Raw genomic sequence first — 16,565 nt, 5'->3', positions numbered from 1 at the left:
GAGCCCTCGGCTCACTCATCATTCAGCATCAGGACCCCTGTGTGTCCCTGCACCATGGGACAAGCCCGAGGCTCACCCAGCATTCAGCATCAGGTACCCCAGGGAGTCCCTGCTCCATAGGGGGCCCACAGCTCATTCAGAGTTCAGCATCAGGAACCCTGTGAGTCCCTGCACCATGGGGGCCCACGGCTCTCCCAGCATTCAGCATCAGGACCCCAGGGAGTCCCTGCACCATGGGACAAGCCCGAGGCTCACCCAGCATTCAGCATCAGGTACCCCAGGGAGTCCCTGCACCATGGGGGCCCACGGCTCATTCAGAGTTCAGCATCAGGACCCCAGGGAGTCCCTGCACCATGGGACAAGCCCGCGGCTCACCCAGCATTCAGCATCAGGACCCCAGGGAGTCCCTGCTCCATAGGGGGCCCATGGCTCATTCAGAGTTCAGCATCAGGAACCCTGTGAGTCCCTGCACCATGGGACAAGCCCGCGGCTCACCCAGCATTCAGCATCAGGACCCTAGCCAGGCTTACAGAGAGGTCCACATGTACAGCTGATACCGCACGTCTGCAGGGGCGGCCGGGCCCCGCGTCCAGCTGCAGTTCATGAGTCGGATGTTGTAGATGACGCACGAGAGGTTCTGGGCTCCGGAGCCCTCCTTGCCTGGGAAGACAAGACAGCCAGATCCTCACCACTGGCCGAGTCATCACCAGCACCCCGCCGACCACAAGGACACTGGGCACCGTCAGAAAGGTGCCCAGCGGCCAGGGAGACGTCACCTGAGTTGTTAAAGGCCAGCTCTTCTGAGAACTCCTGGCCCTCAGAGGTGGCGTTCACGGTCAGCGTGGCGCCCCTGTGCAGGACGGCGTTGGGAAACCAGCAGAAGTAGGTGTCGTTGTTTCTGACCTGCAGGGGTGCAGAAGCGAGAATAAGCGTGCAGCCTGTGGTGTGGGCTCCCTGCGATCGGATTCAACCCCGTGGCAGTTCCAGCCACTCGGGGTCGGGTGGGCACCCCCGCGAGGACCCCCGTCCTTTTTACCGCCGTACAGTTAACGGACCGTGTGAGATTAGTTTCTGCCGTATGACAGTGTGGTGTGCAATTTTTAAAGGTTTTGAAATCATATTCCGGGGGTTCCCAGGTGGCGCTGTGTGGTAGAGAGTCCGCTTGCCAATGCAAGAGGCATGGGTTCCATCCCTGGGTCAGGAAGCTCCCCTGGAGGGGGAAAGGGCACCCCACTCCAGGCTTCTTGCCTGGAGAACGGCATGGACAGAGGAGCCTGGCGGGGCTGCAGTCCACGGGGCCGCCAAGACTTCACTAAGGCTGAAGCGGCTTGGCACGCGTGCACGCGCTCCGTTTCTCGTCACAGTGTAGCGCTGGTTCCTTGCCGTGTGTGTTGCCTCACATATCCCGGGAGCTTACTGAATCGTAGCGGTTCAGTGCTCTTGGTCCCTTTCTCTTCCCCTTCCCACCTCCCTCTCCCCAGGGTCACCTCTACTTCAGGCTCTGCAGCCGTGCGTCTCTTTCTGTTTCGCTATGTTCAGCAGTCCGAGGTCTGTTTTAGATTTCACGTACAAATGATATCACCTAATATTTGTCTTTGCCTGACGTATTTCACGCCGCCTCATACCCTCCAGGTCCACCCACGTAGCTGCAAACGGCGGCTCTTTGTTCTCGTTCACGGCGGCTCTTTGTTCTCGTTCACGGCTGAGTGATATTGCGCTGTATATACGTGCCACAGCTTTATCCATTCATCGGTCAGTGGACACCTAGGTTGCGTCTGTGTCCTCGCTCTCGGGGACAGTGCTGTTGCGGAGAGTGGGGTGCATGCATCTTTTCAAATTAATGCTTTGGGGGATCCCCCGAACACGCCACTTTGGCATAAAGACTCTTCAGAGCTAAAGGCAGTTAAGAATCCAGAAATGCAGAACCACTTGCTATCTGCATAAAAGCAGGCATAGATTCCCCCTTGTGAAGCTGGCCTACACATCCTATCATATCCATATCGGATTGAGGAGGCTGAGCTTTACCAACTGAGATGGGGAAGCAGCTTCAAGGTGACCTCATAAAATAACTTTTTTCTTTCTTACGCCGCACTGTTGCAGCTTGTGAGATTTGAGATCCCTCCCCAGGGACTGAACACAGCCGTGAAAGCCGAGAGTCCTCACCGCAAGGGACTTAAGCAAGTTGAAGGAAGTCTACCTTAAGGAACTTAAAACAACCTTCATCTTCCACTAGTTTCCTGACACATTTCTGAATCATTTCCCCACAATGTTTCAGCCCCAGAAACCCAAATCCCATTTTCTTTGTCTCCTCACGTTTCTGTAAGTTATTACCTTTTGTTAAAAAGCCACACAAACTCCCTAGTCTGATCACATCATGTCTTTTCTGCGAAGCCTCGTTTATGTAACAATTAGGAATGTTGGGATTTCCCTGGTGACCCACGGTTAAGACTGCATGGTTAAGTGCAGTGGGGCTGTGCGCTCGATTCCTGGTGGGAGAACTAAGGTGCCATATGCCGAGTGGGGAAAAAAAAAAAAAGAAAAAGTGGATAACCGGGATGCTTTTTCTCCTGGTAATCTGGCTTTTGTTCACTTCATCTGCAGACCCTCATCATTGAACCTAAGAAGATGGAGGAAATGTGTTTTCCTCCCAGCCAAAAATGTTAAAGAGTGAGGCATTTTACAGGTAAATTCAAGATTGAGAAGGAGCAGACAGACCCACCAGATGTGGGCCGTGAGCACCCACCCGCGGCTCTTGGCTGGTGTCCGGGTCAAGAGGTGTGGCTATCGTACATGTTTGCTGAGTCACGGTTCTCCGGGAATTCCAGCTTAATATTCTTTTCCTTGGATCTAGAGTCAGGTTTACAATAGGAGATTCCATCTCTCCTGCAGTAATTAAAAACAGAACAAAAAAAGACAGTGAGGGAGAATCAGGGTTTCCCTGGTAGTTCAGACGGTAAAGAACCCGCCTGCTGTGCAGGAGACGTAGATTCTGTCCGTGGGTCGGGAAGATCCCCGGAGGAGGGCTTGGCAGCCCACCCCAGTATCCTTGCCTGGAGCATCCCGGGCACAGAGGAGCCTGGCAGGCTACAGTCCATGGGGTCGAAAAGAGTCAGACATCACTTAGCGACTAAATCACCACCAACATACAAATATATTATATGAATATATTATTATATTGTATATTATTATGTTGAATATATTATACAATAAAGATAATTAGAACACAAATATATAAGACATATATTTATATATAAGTAAAGTGAAAGCGAAGTCGCTCAGTCGTGTCCGACTCTGTGACCCGTGGACTGTAGCCCACCAAGCTTCTCCGTCCATGGGATTCTCCAGGCAAGAATACTAGAGTGGGTTGCCATTTCCTTCTCCAATATTATATAGTAAATATATTATACAACATAGACTGTATATTGTTATGTTAAATATATTATATAATAGAATTATAACACAAATATATAATACATATATTTATATATAAGTAGATATAACTATAAATATAACAGTATATTAAAATACAATATATGTATATAATATTGAGAGGGTAACAGGCAGGAAGGCCAGGGGTTTCAGAACGGAGGAAACAGGCTGCAAGCGTCAGACATTTTCTCTCTATCTTAAGCGGCAGGAGGAGACAAGCTAGTGATATGTGTTTTTTGCCGTCTCTATACAAATTTAAAAAGAGGTTTATCCTAAAATACTGTGTTGCCAGAATGGCACCTGGTTCCAGCTGAACTTGCCTTTTCTCAAGCCTTGAGCTAACCATCGCATTTTCCTTATGGAAATGTTTGCCTTACGGCATGTTCCTGCGCTATCCATTTATCCCAGCCTCTGTCTTCAGGTCCGTTCCGCCTAAGGGCACAGAACTGACTTGACAAGCCAGTCTGTTAGACTCAGCTACTGTTCTCTTAATCTATGTTACTGAAACTATACGTTTGAATGGGAATCTGCCTTTCTTCAAGATTCACGTCAGCCGCTTTACGGCCCGGGATGGCTCAGCTGGTGCCAAGGTTATCTCATAATGCATCTTGTGGGTGAGGGGCCTGATTCCCTTCCTTTAATTAGCAGACTGCTAGTGTGGAGAATCCCAGGGACAAGGGAGCCTGGCGGGCTGCTGTCTATGGGGTCGCAGAGAGTCAGACACGACTGAAGCGACTCAGCAACAGCAGCAGCAGCAGCAGTAACTATATCACATCCAGCTAAAGACCAGCAGGGGGTACTCTTTCTGCCCCCTTCTGATGCCTCTGTCAAAAGCTTTCTCTCTCTTTTACGCCTTAATAAAACTGTATTACACAGAAGCTCTGAGCGATGAAGCCTCGTCTCTGGCCTTGGATTGAATTCTTCTCCAGAGGCCAAGAATCCCTGCGTCTTTTCGTGGTTCAGCAACAACCTTTCAATATGTTACGACGTAAGTACAACGTAGCGATTCACCACTTTTAAAGGTTGTGATCCATTTACAGCTACTACAAAACATGGGACATATTCGCTGCGCTTTACAATCCATCCTCATGTCCTATTTATTTTATGCCTAATAGTTTGACCTCCTGGCTCTTACGAATCCCTGCCCCTATCCTGCCCAGCCCCCACTTCCATCGCCACACTGGGAACCACTAATCCGTCTGCTACACCTGGGAGGAGGCTTCTTTTTTGTTACACTCACTAGTTACTGGTATTTTTTAGATGCCACATTTAAGGGACACCACACAGTACTTGCCTCTCTCTGGGATTAGCTATTTTATTCTGACGTGGACCATTTCTCTCCCTGTCTTTTATCGAATCTGTTACCACACTGCTTGTATTTCACGTTTGGCTCTTGGGCCACGGGGCACGTGGGGGGGATGGTTAGCTCCCCAACCAGGGATTGAACCCACACCCTCTACATTGGAAGGAGGAGGAGACCTAAGCCACCGAAGCACGAGGGAAATTCTGAAGCGAGCTGCTTTAACGTAAACAGTGCAGGAACTTCCCTGGTGGCTCACAGGTAAAGCGTCTGTCTACAACGCAGGAGACCTGGGTTCGATCCCTGGGTCGGGAAGATTCCCTGGAGAAGGAAATGGCAACCCCCTCCAGTACTCTTGCCTAGAAAATCCCATGGACAGAGGAGCCTGGTGCAGGCTGCAGTCCACGGGGTTTCAGAGAGTCGGACACGACTGAGTGACTTCACTTTCTTTCTTTCTTATGCAGGGACACTCAGGAGCGCGTGAAAGATGGTGGGCATCGTGAGTGATCAGACAGACCCAAATCCAAAGTTTGGTGAAGCGCCCCATTATCCTCATGAGATCAGTCGTGTCCGACTCTGCGAACCCTTGGACTGTAGCCTGCGAGGCTCCTCTGTCCATGGGATTCCCCAGGCGGGAATACTGGAGTGGGCTGCCATGCCCTCCTCCAGGGGGTTTCTTCCCCACCCAGGAATGGAACCCAAGCGTCTAACGTCTCCTGCACTGCCAGGCGGGTTCTTTCAGTGCCGCTGAGAAGCGGTGCTACAGTGATGGCTACCTATGGTAATAATTTGAAGAACCAGCTGGTAGTTGTTGGAGAGGATGCGTAGGAACCGGACCGTCCATGTTGTCAGCACAGATGCAAAGGCAGGGCATGACGTGTTGGTTTAACTGAGCAGCTTCCCCTTTCTGGGCATTCAGGATGGAGGAGGGGACGGGTGAGTTGTGTGTGTGTCTGGGGGTGGTGGCGTGCTGTCCCGGGAGAGTCCCCTTTGAGCTGGGGACTGGAGTGAAGGTGACTGGTGCTGGACAGATACCACCTGTCAGGACAAGTCTGCCCTGAACGAAGACATTCTCACCACCCACCTCACCTTCTCTCGTCTTTTCTCTGCTTGACCTTTTCGAATGCATATAAATCTTTTAACTGTCTAAGCAAAACCTCTGGCCAGACGTGACCCTGGGAGAAAGGTGCGCCCACCTCCCCAGTTTCATAAGAGGAGACAATCCAGCTACGGCCAGAACCTAGCTCCAAATGGCAAACCCACTGAAGGTAAAGGCTTGTTGTCGAGTCGCTCAGTTGTGTCCAGCTCTTTGTGACCCCACGCACTGCAGCACGCCAGGCCTCCCTGTCCATCACCAACTCCTGGAGCTTTCTCAAACTCATGTCCATCGAGTCGGTGATGCCATCCAAACATCTCATCCTCTGTCATCCTCTTCTCCTCCTGCCCTCAATCTTTCCCAGTTTCAGAGTTTGTTTTTTTTTCCCAATGAGTCGGCTCTTTGCATCAGACGGCCAAAGCACTGGAGCGTCTCACATCAGATAATATGTTGGACTTGCCTCTGTCATGAGGTGAGGTATCTTTCCGTCTGTGTGACCTCTTTAGCGAGCTGCCTGCAATGCACAATCTGCTTTGGTTCTGGGCTTATTTCACAAGAAAATTGTTTTCTTTCTCTGCCTGCTTCACCAAGAGGCTTCCCGGGGATTTTTAGGGGATTTCGTTTTCAGTGATGGAAAGCTGGCTTGAAACTCAACATTCACAAAACTAGGATCATGGCATCGGGTCCCGTCACTTCATGGCAAATAGATGGGGAAAAAATGGAAACAGTGACAGACTTTATTTTCTTGGGCACCAAAATCACAGCGGACGGTGACTGCAGGAGTGAAAGGAAAAGACGCTTGCTCCTTGGAAGAAAAGTTATGACCAACCTAGACAGCATCTTTAAAAGCAGAGACATCACTTTGCCAACAAAGGTCCGTCTGGTCAAGGCTATGGCTTTTCCTGTGGTCATGTATGGATGTGAGAGTTGGGCTGTGAAGAAAGCTGAGCGCTGAAGAATTGATGCTTTTGAACTGTGGTGTTGCAGAAGACTCTTGAGAGTCCCTTGGACTGCAAGGAGATCCAAGCAGTCCATCCTAAAGGATCAGTCCTGGGTGTGCATTGGAAGGACTGATGCTGAAGCTGAAACTCCAATGCTTTGGCCACCTGATGTGAAGAGCTGACTCACTGGAAAAGACCCTGATGCTGGGAAAGATTGAAGGTGGGAGGAGAAGGGGATGGCAGAGGATGAGATGGTTGGATGGCATCAGTGACTCAACACACATGAGTTTGAGCAAACTCTGGGAAATACTGAAAGACAGGGAAGCCTGTCGAGGCCTGACTTCCCTGTGGAAACTCCAGAGGAACCCCAAGATCCATGTCAGCACTGGAGAGGAACCCTGAGGTTCTGGCCTCAACTCCAGATGAAGACCTTGGCCCCGGCAGCGACTGCAGAGGAATCCTGGGAGGCCCCTCGCAACTCGCATGGAGACTGCAGTCCATAGGGTCATAGAGTTGGACACAACTGAGCTACTGAACACCAACAGCCCTAATACAGGCAGCAAATCTGAGATTCCAGCTGAGTTTAGGACCTGGGGCTGGAGCTGTAGGCCTCGCCCTCACCCTTGAGTCCCTGATTCTGCTGAATGCGAAAGGTATCCACTTCTAGAATGATCTGTAAGAAGATCCCCTTCGCCTAGCAGCGGTGGGAAGGTACTCTGGTCAGGAGAGACTTTGTCCTTTCAGGGGTTAGGAGGGCGGCAGCCCTCACCACATCACGGACTCCCCAGCGTTGGAAGACTGACTAGCTGGCACTTACCCAGGACCGTGGAGCGTGCTGAGTTCAGGAGTACCAGGAGGCTTACGAAATCCAACAGGACAACCATGCTGCGGGTCTGAAGCTGGGCCTAAACCTCCAAACAGGAGACAGCAGTTCAGAAAACAGGTTCCAGTCAAGGCAGGAGGACTTCCTTCTTAGCACAACCTCCAGGCAGTCGTTGGGAATCAGAACCTAGCTGCCGGAGCCTTTGTGAGTAGAGAAAAATGGTAGGCCCAAGGCACTTGGCCCGGGGCCAGACAATCTTGCCTCATATCCCAAAGTGGCTGCCAGGGACCTGCATTCTCATTACATATCCCTTCTTCTGTTCACTGGTGGCCTCACTCTTCCACCCCTCTAAAGGGTTTTTGGTTTGTTCGTATGTCCCTATGTGGTCAGCAGTATTCCATCAGAGCACAGTGTGAGGTTACCATCCTTCTTGTACACCTCTGGGTTAGCTGGCAACATCAGATTCCATTTTTCTAAAATTTTTTTACTGGAAGATGATTGCTTTGCAAAATTTTGTGCTAGCTTCTGCCATACATCAACATGAAATTCCCTTTTAAATTCTGTTTGAAACTCTATCGAAAGCATCAAAAAATTTAACACATATTCATGATGACAAGTCTCAGCAAACTGAGATTAAAGAAACATTTTCTGGGCTCTACCCAACCTGTTTTTCCTCCCCTCAGCCCACTACCACTGGTCCACATTACTGCTCCTGAGAGGTATACTTGGGAGTGGCTAATCAATATTATTTTAAGCTGATTTTCTCCTAAGTGGCCAGTGAGGGTCTGGGGAGGTGACACCCCCAGTGAAAAGAAGGGATGTATGATGAGGATACTGGGTCCACAGCATCCACTTTGGGGCATGAGGCAACTGTCTGTCCCTGAGTCAGGTACCCTGTTTCTTCCATTTTCTTTTGCTCACAAAGGCCCCTGCAGGTAGGAACACTCCCAGCAACAACCTAGGGGATAAAAGCATGCCTTAGGAAGATCAGCTGACTCCTAAACACTTACCTCCCCTTTGAGAAAACTGCTCCTTTCACCAGGGCAGCAAGAAAGAAAAGAAAAAACTCTGTAAGAAGTCCTAGAATATTCTGATGGAGGTTCTCTTTATGCTTGGTGATTACAGGGCTGGGTTTTGTGCATTTGAGTAGATTTTTTTTTCCCCCTCTGATTTCTTCATGACTCTATGAACACAAAGAGATGGGCAGGCCCTTGCTGGTTGCACAGAGGTGATCAGGAGGGAAGCTGCAGGCGAGCTGCCTGACAATCACTCAGCTTTGCAGGAGGAGCTGATAGCAGCCAGGAGGCCACCAACCGCACGGGGTGCAAGGACCCTCGGCATTTCGGCTTCTTCTGGGGGACGGCTGCCAACCTCCTTTGGAGACAAATTCATCTCCGTGTGTGCGGAAGTCCCCTGAAACGCCTCTGACCATCATCACCTCACCCGCCACCTGTTCCCTGAACACATCCACGAACTCAGCTGCCTCCTGGGCCATTTGTGCTGCAAAGGCTCATTTCTTTCCTCCCTTCCTTTTTTCTTTCCTTCCTTATTTGGCTGAGCTGGGTGTTAGTTGCCACACGTGGGGTCTAGTCCCCTGACCAGGAATAGAACCCACATCCCTGCATTGGGAATGCGGAATCTTAGCCACTTGGCCACCAGCAAAGTCCCAGACCCTCACCTCTTCTGCTTAGTTGCTCAGTCGTGTCCGACTCTCTGCAACTCCATGGAGTGTAGCCCCGCCGGGCTCCTCTGTCCAGGGAATTTTCCAGGTGAGAATACCAGAGTGGCTTGCCATTTGCTTCTCCACCCAAGGAACCTAAACATCCCCACTGGCTACCGATGGCTCCCAGATGCTTTGCAGCACAAGGCATGGAAAGGCTTCCTGGGGGAACCTGGTGGTGGTCCAGGGATGACATCTCTGTACCCTCACTGTGGAGAATCTGGGTTCGATCTGAGATCGGACAAGCCGCACGGTCAGGAGGTTAAAGAAAAAAAACTCTGCTCGCTTCTGAGCACAGGCTGACGTTCCCCCGCCACTTCTGTTAACTTTCATGAGGACGGAGTGAAGGTGATCTCACTTCTGTGCTTCCTGGGTGAGAGACGCCCCCCATACCCTCCCTGGGTGTCACCAGGAGCCGGGTCAGAGGGAGCTGTGTCCCCACCGAGGGTCTGTGTCCCCAGCGAGACCGAAGGGGATGGGAGTGGAAATCAGTCCCGTGCGTGTTGTCCCGTGAGAACAAAACCGTCGAGGACTTCGTAGCTTAAAGACACCCCCAAAGGAAATATTTTACAGGTAGATAGCGCAGGCTTCCCAGGTGACGCTAGCGGCAAAGAATCCACCTGTCAAGGCAGGAGACCCAGGTTCGATCCCTGGGTCAGGAAGATTCCCTGGAGGAGGGCACGGCAACCCACTACAGTCTTGTTGCCTGGAGAGTCCCATGGACAGAGGAGCCTGGCGGGGCTACAGTCCACGGGGCTGCGAACAGTCGGACATGCCTGAGTGACTAAGCACGCATGCAGATAACACGGCGTACAGAGGACACGGACCCCACCAGCCCGTGGCTGCCCGCCACGTCAGTCGGAAATGCAGAAGGCCCAGTGTCCACCCTTCCCTTCCCGAAGCTCAGGTGGCGTGACTTTCACCCCAGTAGCTTCTTCCTCCAGCCTCCCCCAGGGTGAGGCCATCTCTCCCCGACTCCAATCTCCCGTCCCATCACAAACCCACGTGGTCAGAGGATCCTATCGGTCAGAGCAAGCCCCCATAAGATGGGGGAACCGTCCACTTACCGGTCCGTCAACTTTCTGGATCTTTCTCGCCCAACTGTGTGAATGTGGGGCTCCTTGAAGCCGCTGTCCTGCCTGCCCGGGGTACGTGGCAGGTGGGCAGTGCTGGACGCCGTGGTAGCAGGTTCCCTAGGTGAGGGGAGGCCCGCAATGCCCTTCCGGATGTATGGGGGGGCAGGTGTGACAAAGAGCCTGAGTCTGGTCCTCCCCACGAACACGCTCTCTCTGTCTCCTTCTCTCTTTAAATGGAGCCTCCCCCAGGTCAGCGACTGCAGAAATAATCTCTTATCAGCGGAGCCTTCGTCCTCACCGAGTGACCGGCCCGCCGTTATCATCATCTCAGGGAACAGGAAATGTCGTAACACAGTCCATGTTTCCTCTCAAGCCTGAACCCTCAGTTTTTTTTGTTTAATCGACCTCCCAAGGTTCCTCTTTTAGCAGCAGGGAGCTAGATGGCCACTTGGCTCTCCTGCATCTTCTGGTCGGGGGTGGCGGGGTGTCGGGGGTCACTGGGGTGTCGGCTTGGTGTCACCGTGTTCGGGAAACTGGCATCTCCTTAGAGCTTCCTCTGCATCCACTGGGAGCTGGTTCCCTTTCAGCTCGGAAGCTCTGCCAGAGGCTGTGACTGGCTCTTCTCTGGGTCTGTGTCCCCCAGGGGCCTGGGGGCAGAGGGAGGGACGGACTGAGCTGACTTTCAGTCCATCTCTCCCTAAGGAATCACTCACACTCGCTCACTATGAAGTGTTACTCACTCAGTTGTGTCCGACTCTGCAACCCCATCTATTTCCCATGAAGCGATGGGACTGGATGCCATGACCTTCGTTTTCTGTATGCTGAGTTTTAAGCCAGCTTTTTCACTCTCCTCTTTCACTGTTATCAAGAGGCTCCTTGGTTCTTCTTCGCTTTCTGCCATTTTCAGCCCAGCGTTTCTCATGATGTACTCTGCACAGAAGTTAAATAAGCAGGGTGAGAAAGTACATGAAGATGTGATTGGAAAGCGTCTGAGGCTCCGGGGTGGCAGGGATTGCAGGCACCTGAGGGTGTGACCTGCCCTAGCCCTGCGGGATCACCTGTGGGAGCTGACTCAGGGGAGGAGACAGAGAAATTCGCAGGAGGAGACAGCGGAGGCCGCGAATCTGCAAATCCATGTGCCTTTTCACCTCTGACCCGGCACAAGCACCCACGGAAGGGCCGGGGATGCCTAGCGTGGCCCCCAGAGCCAGCAGGCACCGCCCACTGCAGAGGCCGTCCCCCTCGTGCCTCAGACAGACAGAGACAGAGAGACGGGGCTCCCGGGGACCCAACCAGTCAGCTGCTGCCGCTGGGAGCTCGTCTGAGAGAGAGAGAGAGAGAGACACAGAGAGACACAGCCGGAAACTGTGCAAAGTCGGCAGCGACTCGGTTTGTTCTGCGGTCCCGCCCACAAATGACATTTCCTCAAGTTTCACGTTTCTGTCTTAACTGCTGGGTTTCCTCACCTTAAAAGACAGAGTCGGCCGGGACCGACTCTGATGCAGAACTCTGCGGGTTTCGCTGCAGAAGACCCTGAGAACGCTCGGTGGATATCGGCTGTTTATCTTCTCCCTCCTGGCTTCGAGAATAATTTCCTACGATCGCCGTGCGCTCATTCGCTCCGCCGCGCCTGACGCTCCGCCGCCCCGTGGACTGCAGCCCGCGAGGCTCCTCTGTCCCCGGGATTCTCCAGGGTAGCACGTTGGGGTGGGTTGCCAGGCGCTCCTCCGGAAGATCTTCCCTCTCCTCTCCTGTGTCTCCTGCATTGCCAGCGGGATTATTACCAATGGACTTTATTCTATTTTTTCACATTTTTGGCTTTTCAGAGACACCTCGCAGGAGGCACAGAGCGCCCGTGGACCTCTCCTCCGCCCTCCCCTATTTTCCCGTGAGCTCCCTAATGAACATCCTGCAGCGGGCAGCCTGTACATCTGTTACCGTGGATACGCTGATAGTGAGACACTGCTGTCGGTTGGGATGTGCTGTACATATTCCCGGGGTGGTTAGTTCATGCCCATCTGTCCAGGTGAGAGCCCCATTCATTCACATGCTTCCCCCAGGGGGTGGCTGGGAACAGGCTTTGTAGGTGTGACTCAAGTTCACAACCAGCTGGCTTGAAGCAAAGAGAACAGGCTCCAGTGGTGGTGAGCCTTGTCTAATCAGGTGAAGTGTTTTTTTTTTTTAATGTGTGGGGAGGGGGATTTGAAGCAAAAAAAAAAAAACGGTCCATGCAGTGGTGGGCCTCATCTAATCAGGCGAAGGTCTTTTATAGGGGGTGCTTGAAGCAAAGAGAAGAAGCTCCATGTGGTGGTGGGCCTCATCTAATCAGGCGAAGGTCTTTTATAGGGGGGTGCTTGAAGCAAAGAGAAGAAGCTCCATGTGGTGGTGGGCCTCATCTAATCAGGCGAAGGTCTTTTATGGCAGGGGGGGCTTGAAGCAAAGAGAAGAAGCTCCATGTGGTGGTGGGCCTTGTCTAATCAGGCGAAGGTCTTTTATGGGGGGGCTTGAAGCAAAGAGAAGAAGCTCCATGTGGCGGTGGGCCTCGTCTAATCAGGCAAAGGTCTTTTATGGGAGGGGCTTGAAGCAAAGAGAAGAAGCTCCATGTGGCGGTGGGCCTCGTCTAATCAGGCGAAGGTCTTTTATGGGGGGGGCTTGAAGTAAAGAGAAGAAGCTCCATGTGGTGGTGGGCCTCATCTAATCAGGCGAAGGTCTTTTATGGTGGGGGGGACTTGAAGCAAAGAGAAGAAACTCCATGTGGTGGTGGGCCTCGTCTAATCAGGTGAAGAGACCTTTTTTTTTTTTTTAATTTGGCCGCACTGCACAGCATGTGGGATCTTAGTTCCCCGACCGGGGATCAAACCTTCGCCCCTTGCATGGGAAGCAGTGAGTTATAACCCCGGGGCCGCCAGAGAATTCCAGCTAAAGTCTGAAAAGCAGACACGGAGGTTTCTCAGAGAAGACGAAATTCTGTCTCCAGAACCACAGTGTCAACTCCTGCCTGGGTGTCCAGCCCGGCCCCTGACCTGCGGACTTCACACTCAGCAGTCCCACAGTCGCACGAGCCAATTCCTTGAAATAAACGTCTCTCCTTGCTTATGCATATCTATCACCATACATGTCTACCTTTCTCCAAGTAGGTACGTGTAGCTGTATGTCTTTCTATATATAGGGAGATATCTGTATATCTATCTTCGTATGTATACAGTTGGCCCTGGGTTCTGCACTTGTAGGTGAGGAGGGCCAGCTGTATAAGATTCTATCTCTCCCTATATACATCTATACATATCCATACATATATCCACACACACACACACACACACACACATAAATCTCTATATCCACAGCTTCCATCTCACCTCTGCTGCTGCTGCTGCTGCTAAGCTGCTTCAGTCGTGTCCAACCCTGTGCGGCCCCATAGACGGCAGCCCACCAGGCTCCCCCGCCCCTGGGATTCTCCAGGCAAGAACACTGGAGTGGGTTGCCATTTCCTTCTCCAGTGCAGGAAAGTGAAAGTGAAGTCGCTCAGTCGTGTCTGACTCCTAGCGACCCCGTGGACTGCAGCCCACCAGGCTCCTCCGTCCGTGGGATTTGCCAGGCCAAGGGTACTGGAGAGGGCTGCCACTGCCTTCTCCGACATCTCATCTCTTTCATCTGTGAATTATATATGTACCTATCAGTTTATCTGTGTCTGCCTATATACATCTCTAGCTGTGAATCTATGTATCATCTACTATCTACCTACTGTCTACTTACCCATCATCTCTATCTACCCGTCCATCCGTCCACCTATGTGTCTGTCTGTCATCTCTGCCTACCTATCTACTGATCCACCGATTTATCATCTCTATCGACCTAGCCATCATCTCTGCCCACCCATCGATCTGCCTGTCTGTCTACCTAGCATCTCTGCCTGGCCTCCCTGGTGGCTCAGAGGTTAAAGCGTCTGCCTGCAATGCGGGAGACCCGGGTTCCATCCCTGGGTTGGGGAAAGATCCCCTGGAGAAGGAAATGGCCGCCCGCTCCAGTACTCTTGCCTGGAGGATCCCATGGACAGAGGAGCCTGATGGGCTACAGTCCACGGGGCTGCAAAGACTCAGACACGACTGAGCGACTTCACTTTCATCTCTGCCCACCTGCCTGTTTACCTACCTATTTTTCCATTCACCCATCATCTCCATCCACCTGTCTGTCTGTCTGCCTACGTACTGGTCTACGTACCAGTCTATTATCCATATGCACCTGCCTCCCTATCCTCTCTATTTACCCGTCTCCCTATTTCCCTACCATCTCTATCTACATATCCAGCGTCTCTGTCTACCTATTACCCATATCTATCTTCCTATCTATATCTGCCATCTACCTACTTACCTACTGTCTACTTACCCATGTATCGCCTCTGTCTGCCTGTCCATCCATCTTTCTACCCGTTGGTCCATCTATCATCTGCGTCTACCTACCGATCTGTCTGTGTACCTGTTTGTCTATCTCTCCACCTACCGTCTGCATCTATCAGCCATTTCTACGTTTATGCCTATCCTATTTGCCTATTTACCTATTATCTCTACTACCTATTTGCCTATCTGTCTACCGTCTCTACCTACCTGTCTGTCTCCCTATTTATTTATCATCTAAGGAAATGGCAATCCACTCCAGCACTCTTGCCTGGAAAATCCCAGGGATGGAGGAGCCTGATGGGCTACAGTCCCTGGGGTCGCAGAGAGTCGGACACGACTGAGCGACTTCATTTTCACTTTCTATGAACCTATCATCTCTGTTTGCCTATGTGTACCTACTTATCTACCATCTCTACCTACCTATCTGTCTACCATCTCTCTCTCTCTACCATCTCTCTCCACCCGTCTCCCTGCCGATCTGTCTGTCCCATCTATCCACCCATCTATCACAAATCTCCACCCTGTTCGTCTTATTTCTCTGCAGATCTCTGACTGCTACTGTTTCCCGGTTGCTTTGAGCGGAGCTGACCCGCCAGCAAGGGTGTGGCTGCACCTTCAGTGCTCTGCAGGCCGGAGATCAGTCCTGAATATTCACTGGTAGGACTGATGCTGAAGCTGAAAACTCCAGTACTTTGGCCACCTGATGGGAAGAGCCAACTTACTGGAAAAGACCCTGATGCTGGGAAAGATTGAGGGCGGGAGGAGAAGGGGACGACAGAGGATGAGATGGCTGGATGGCATCACCGACTTGATGGACATGAGTTTGAGTGAACTCCGGGAGCTGGTGATGGACAGGGAGGCCTGGCGTGCTGCGGTCCACGGGGTCGCAAAGAGTCGGACACGACTCAGCGACTGAACAGCAAGGAAGAAGCTGTAAGTTGGGGGGAATTTCAGATTCAAAGACCAACGTCACTCACACACCGTCCACTTCCTCCTTCTCCACGTGACATGTTCTCAGCTTCTTCCCCGGGAGCTGGCTCCCTCGGGGTGGGAACTATTCTCTGCCTCCCTCCCTCTCCTGGACTGTAATAGCCCACCGGGCTCCTCCGTCCGTGAGATTTCCCAGACAAGAATACTGAAACGGCAACCCAGTGCAGCATTCCTGCCTGGAGAACCCCATGGACAGAGGACCCCGTTGGGCCACAGACCATGGGTTCACAGAGAATCTTATACGACTGAGTGATTAACACACACACACACACACCTCCCAGCGCCCACCCTCCACCCTGGGGATCCCATGATGCTGAAATGGACCACACACACACACACACACACACACACACACACACACCTCCCAGCGCCCACCCTCCACCCTGGGGATCCCATGATGCTGAAATGGACCACACACACACACACACACACACACACCTCCCAGCGCCCACCCTCCACCCTGGGGATCCCATGATGCTGAAATGGACCCTGCTCCATGTATCCATGCCCGGTAACCCAGTCCTAAATGAGCACATCAGCTGTCTATTTCAGGATGCGACTCAGCCGGCTGCAAAGCGGCCCCGAGAAGGGCCCCAGGAAGCACGTGCTTGCCCTGTGCCTTCCTGCACGGGGAGGACCCAGGAGGCGGCTGGGGTCGCCCGGACCAACCCCACCAGCCCAGCTGCGCCAGCTTCCTCATCCTCCCAGGCACCGCTGCAGACACCAGTTCCCGTTACTCTCGACTCCACGGTCGCTGGCTCCTGCAGGGGCATCGTGGTGCAAACCACAAGTCTGG

The 16,565-nt window shown here is 52.2% G+C and overlaps 1 protein-coding gene and 1 long non-coding RNA gene across 5 annotated transcripts in view; one reads left to right on the top strand and one right to left on the bottom strand.

The window, feature by feature from the left end:
• Window positions 1-13,880, bottom strand: part of LOC138431363 (granulocyte-macrophage colony-stimulating factor receptor subunit alpha-like) — a 28,777-nt gene extending 14,897 nt beyond the window's left edge. Inside the window, exons 1-8 of one of the 4 annotated variants that reach the window (XM_069573468.2) lie at window positions 13,742-13,880; window positions 11,852-12,145; window positions 11,126-11,315; window positions 10,377-11,032; window positions 7,584-7,677; window positions 2,744-2,883; window positions 777-903; window positions 531-660 (exon numbers count right to left, since the gene is read on the bottom strand). In XM_069573468.2, coding sequence (XP_069429569.1) covers window positions 531-660; window positions 777-903; window positions 2,744-2,883; window positions 7,584-7,650 — 464 coding nt within the window. In that variant the 5' untranslated portion in view covers window positions 7,651-7,677; window positions 10,377-11,032; window positions 11,126-11,315; window positions 11,852-12,145; window positions 13,742-13,880. Of the gene's footprint in view, window positions 1-530; window positions 661-776; window positions 904-2,743; window positions 2,884-7,583; window positions 7,678-10,376; window positions 11,711-11,851; window positions 12,763-13,741 lie in introns of those variants that run through there. The other 3 variants (XM_069573470.1, XM_069573469.1, XM_069573471.1) reach the window with 3 other exon arrangements.
• On the top strand, window positions 11,691-13,494 carry LOC138929844 (uncharacterized). The gene is made up of 3 exons (XR_011446002.1): window positions 11,691-12,079; window positions 12,212-12,411; window positions 13,210-13,494. It is a non-coding gene; the product is annotated as an uncharacterized lncRNA (long non-coding RNA).
• Window positions 13,881-16,565: the final 2,685 nt, after the last annotated feature.

The sequence above is a fragment of the Ovis canadensis genome, chromosome Y, assembly GCF_042477335.2.
Source record: "Ovis canadensis isolate MfBH-ARS-UI-01 breed Bighorn chromosome Y, ARS-UI_OviCan_v2, whole genome shotgun sequence".
In the NCBI taxonomy this organism is placed as follows: Eukaryota; Metazoa; Chordata; class Mammalia; order Artiodactyla; family Bovidae; genus Ovis; species Ovis canadensis.
This window is presented reverse-complemented; position numbering and strand designations above follow the sequence as displayed.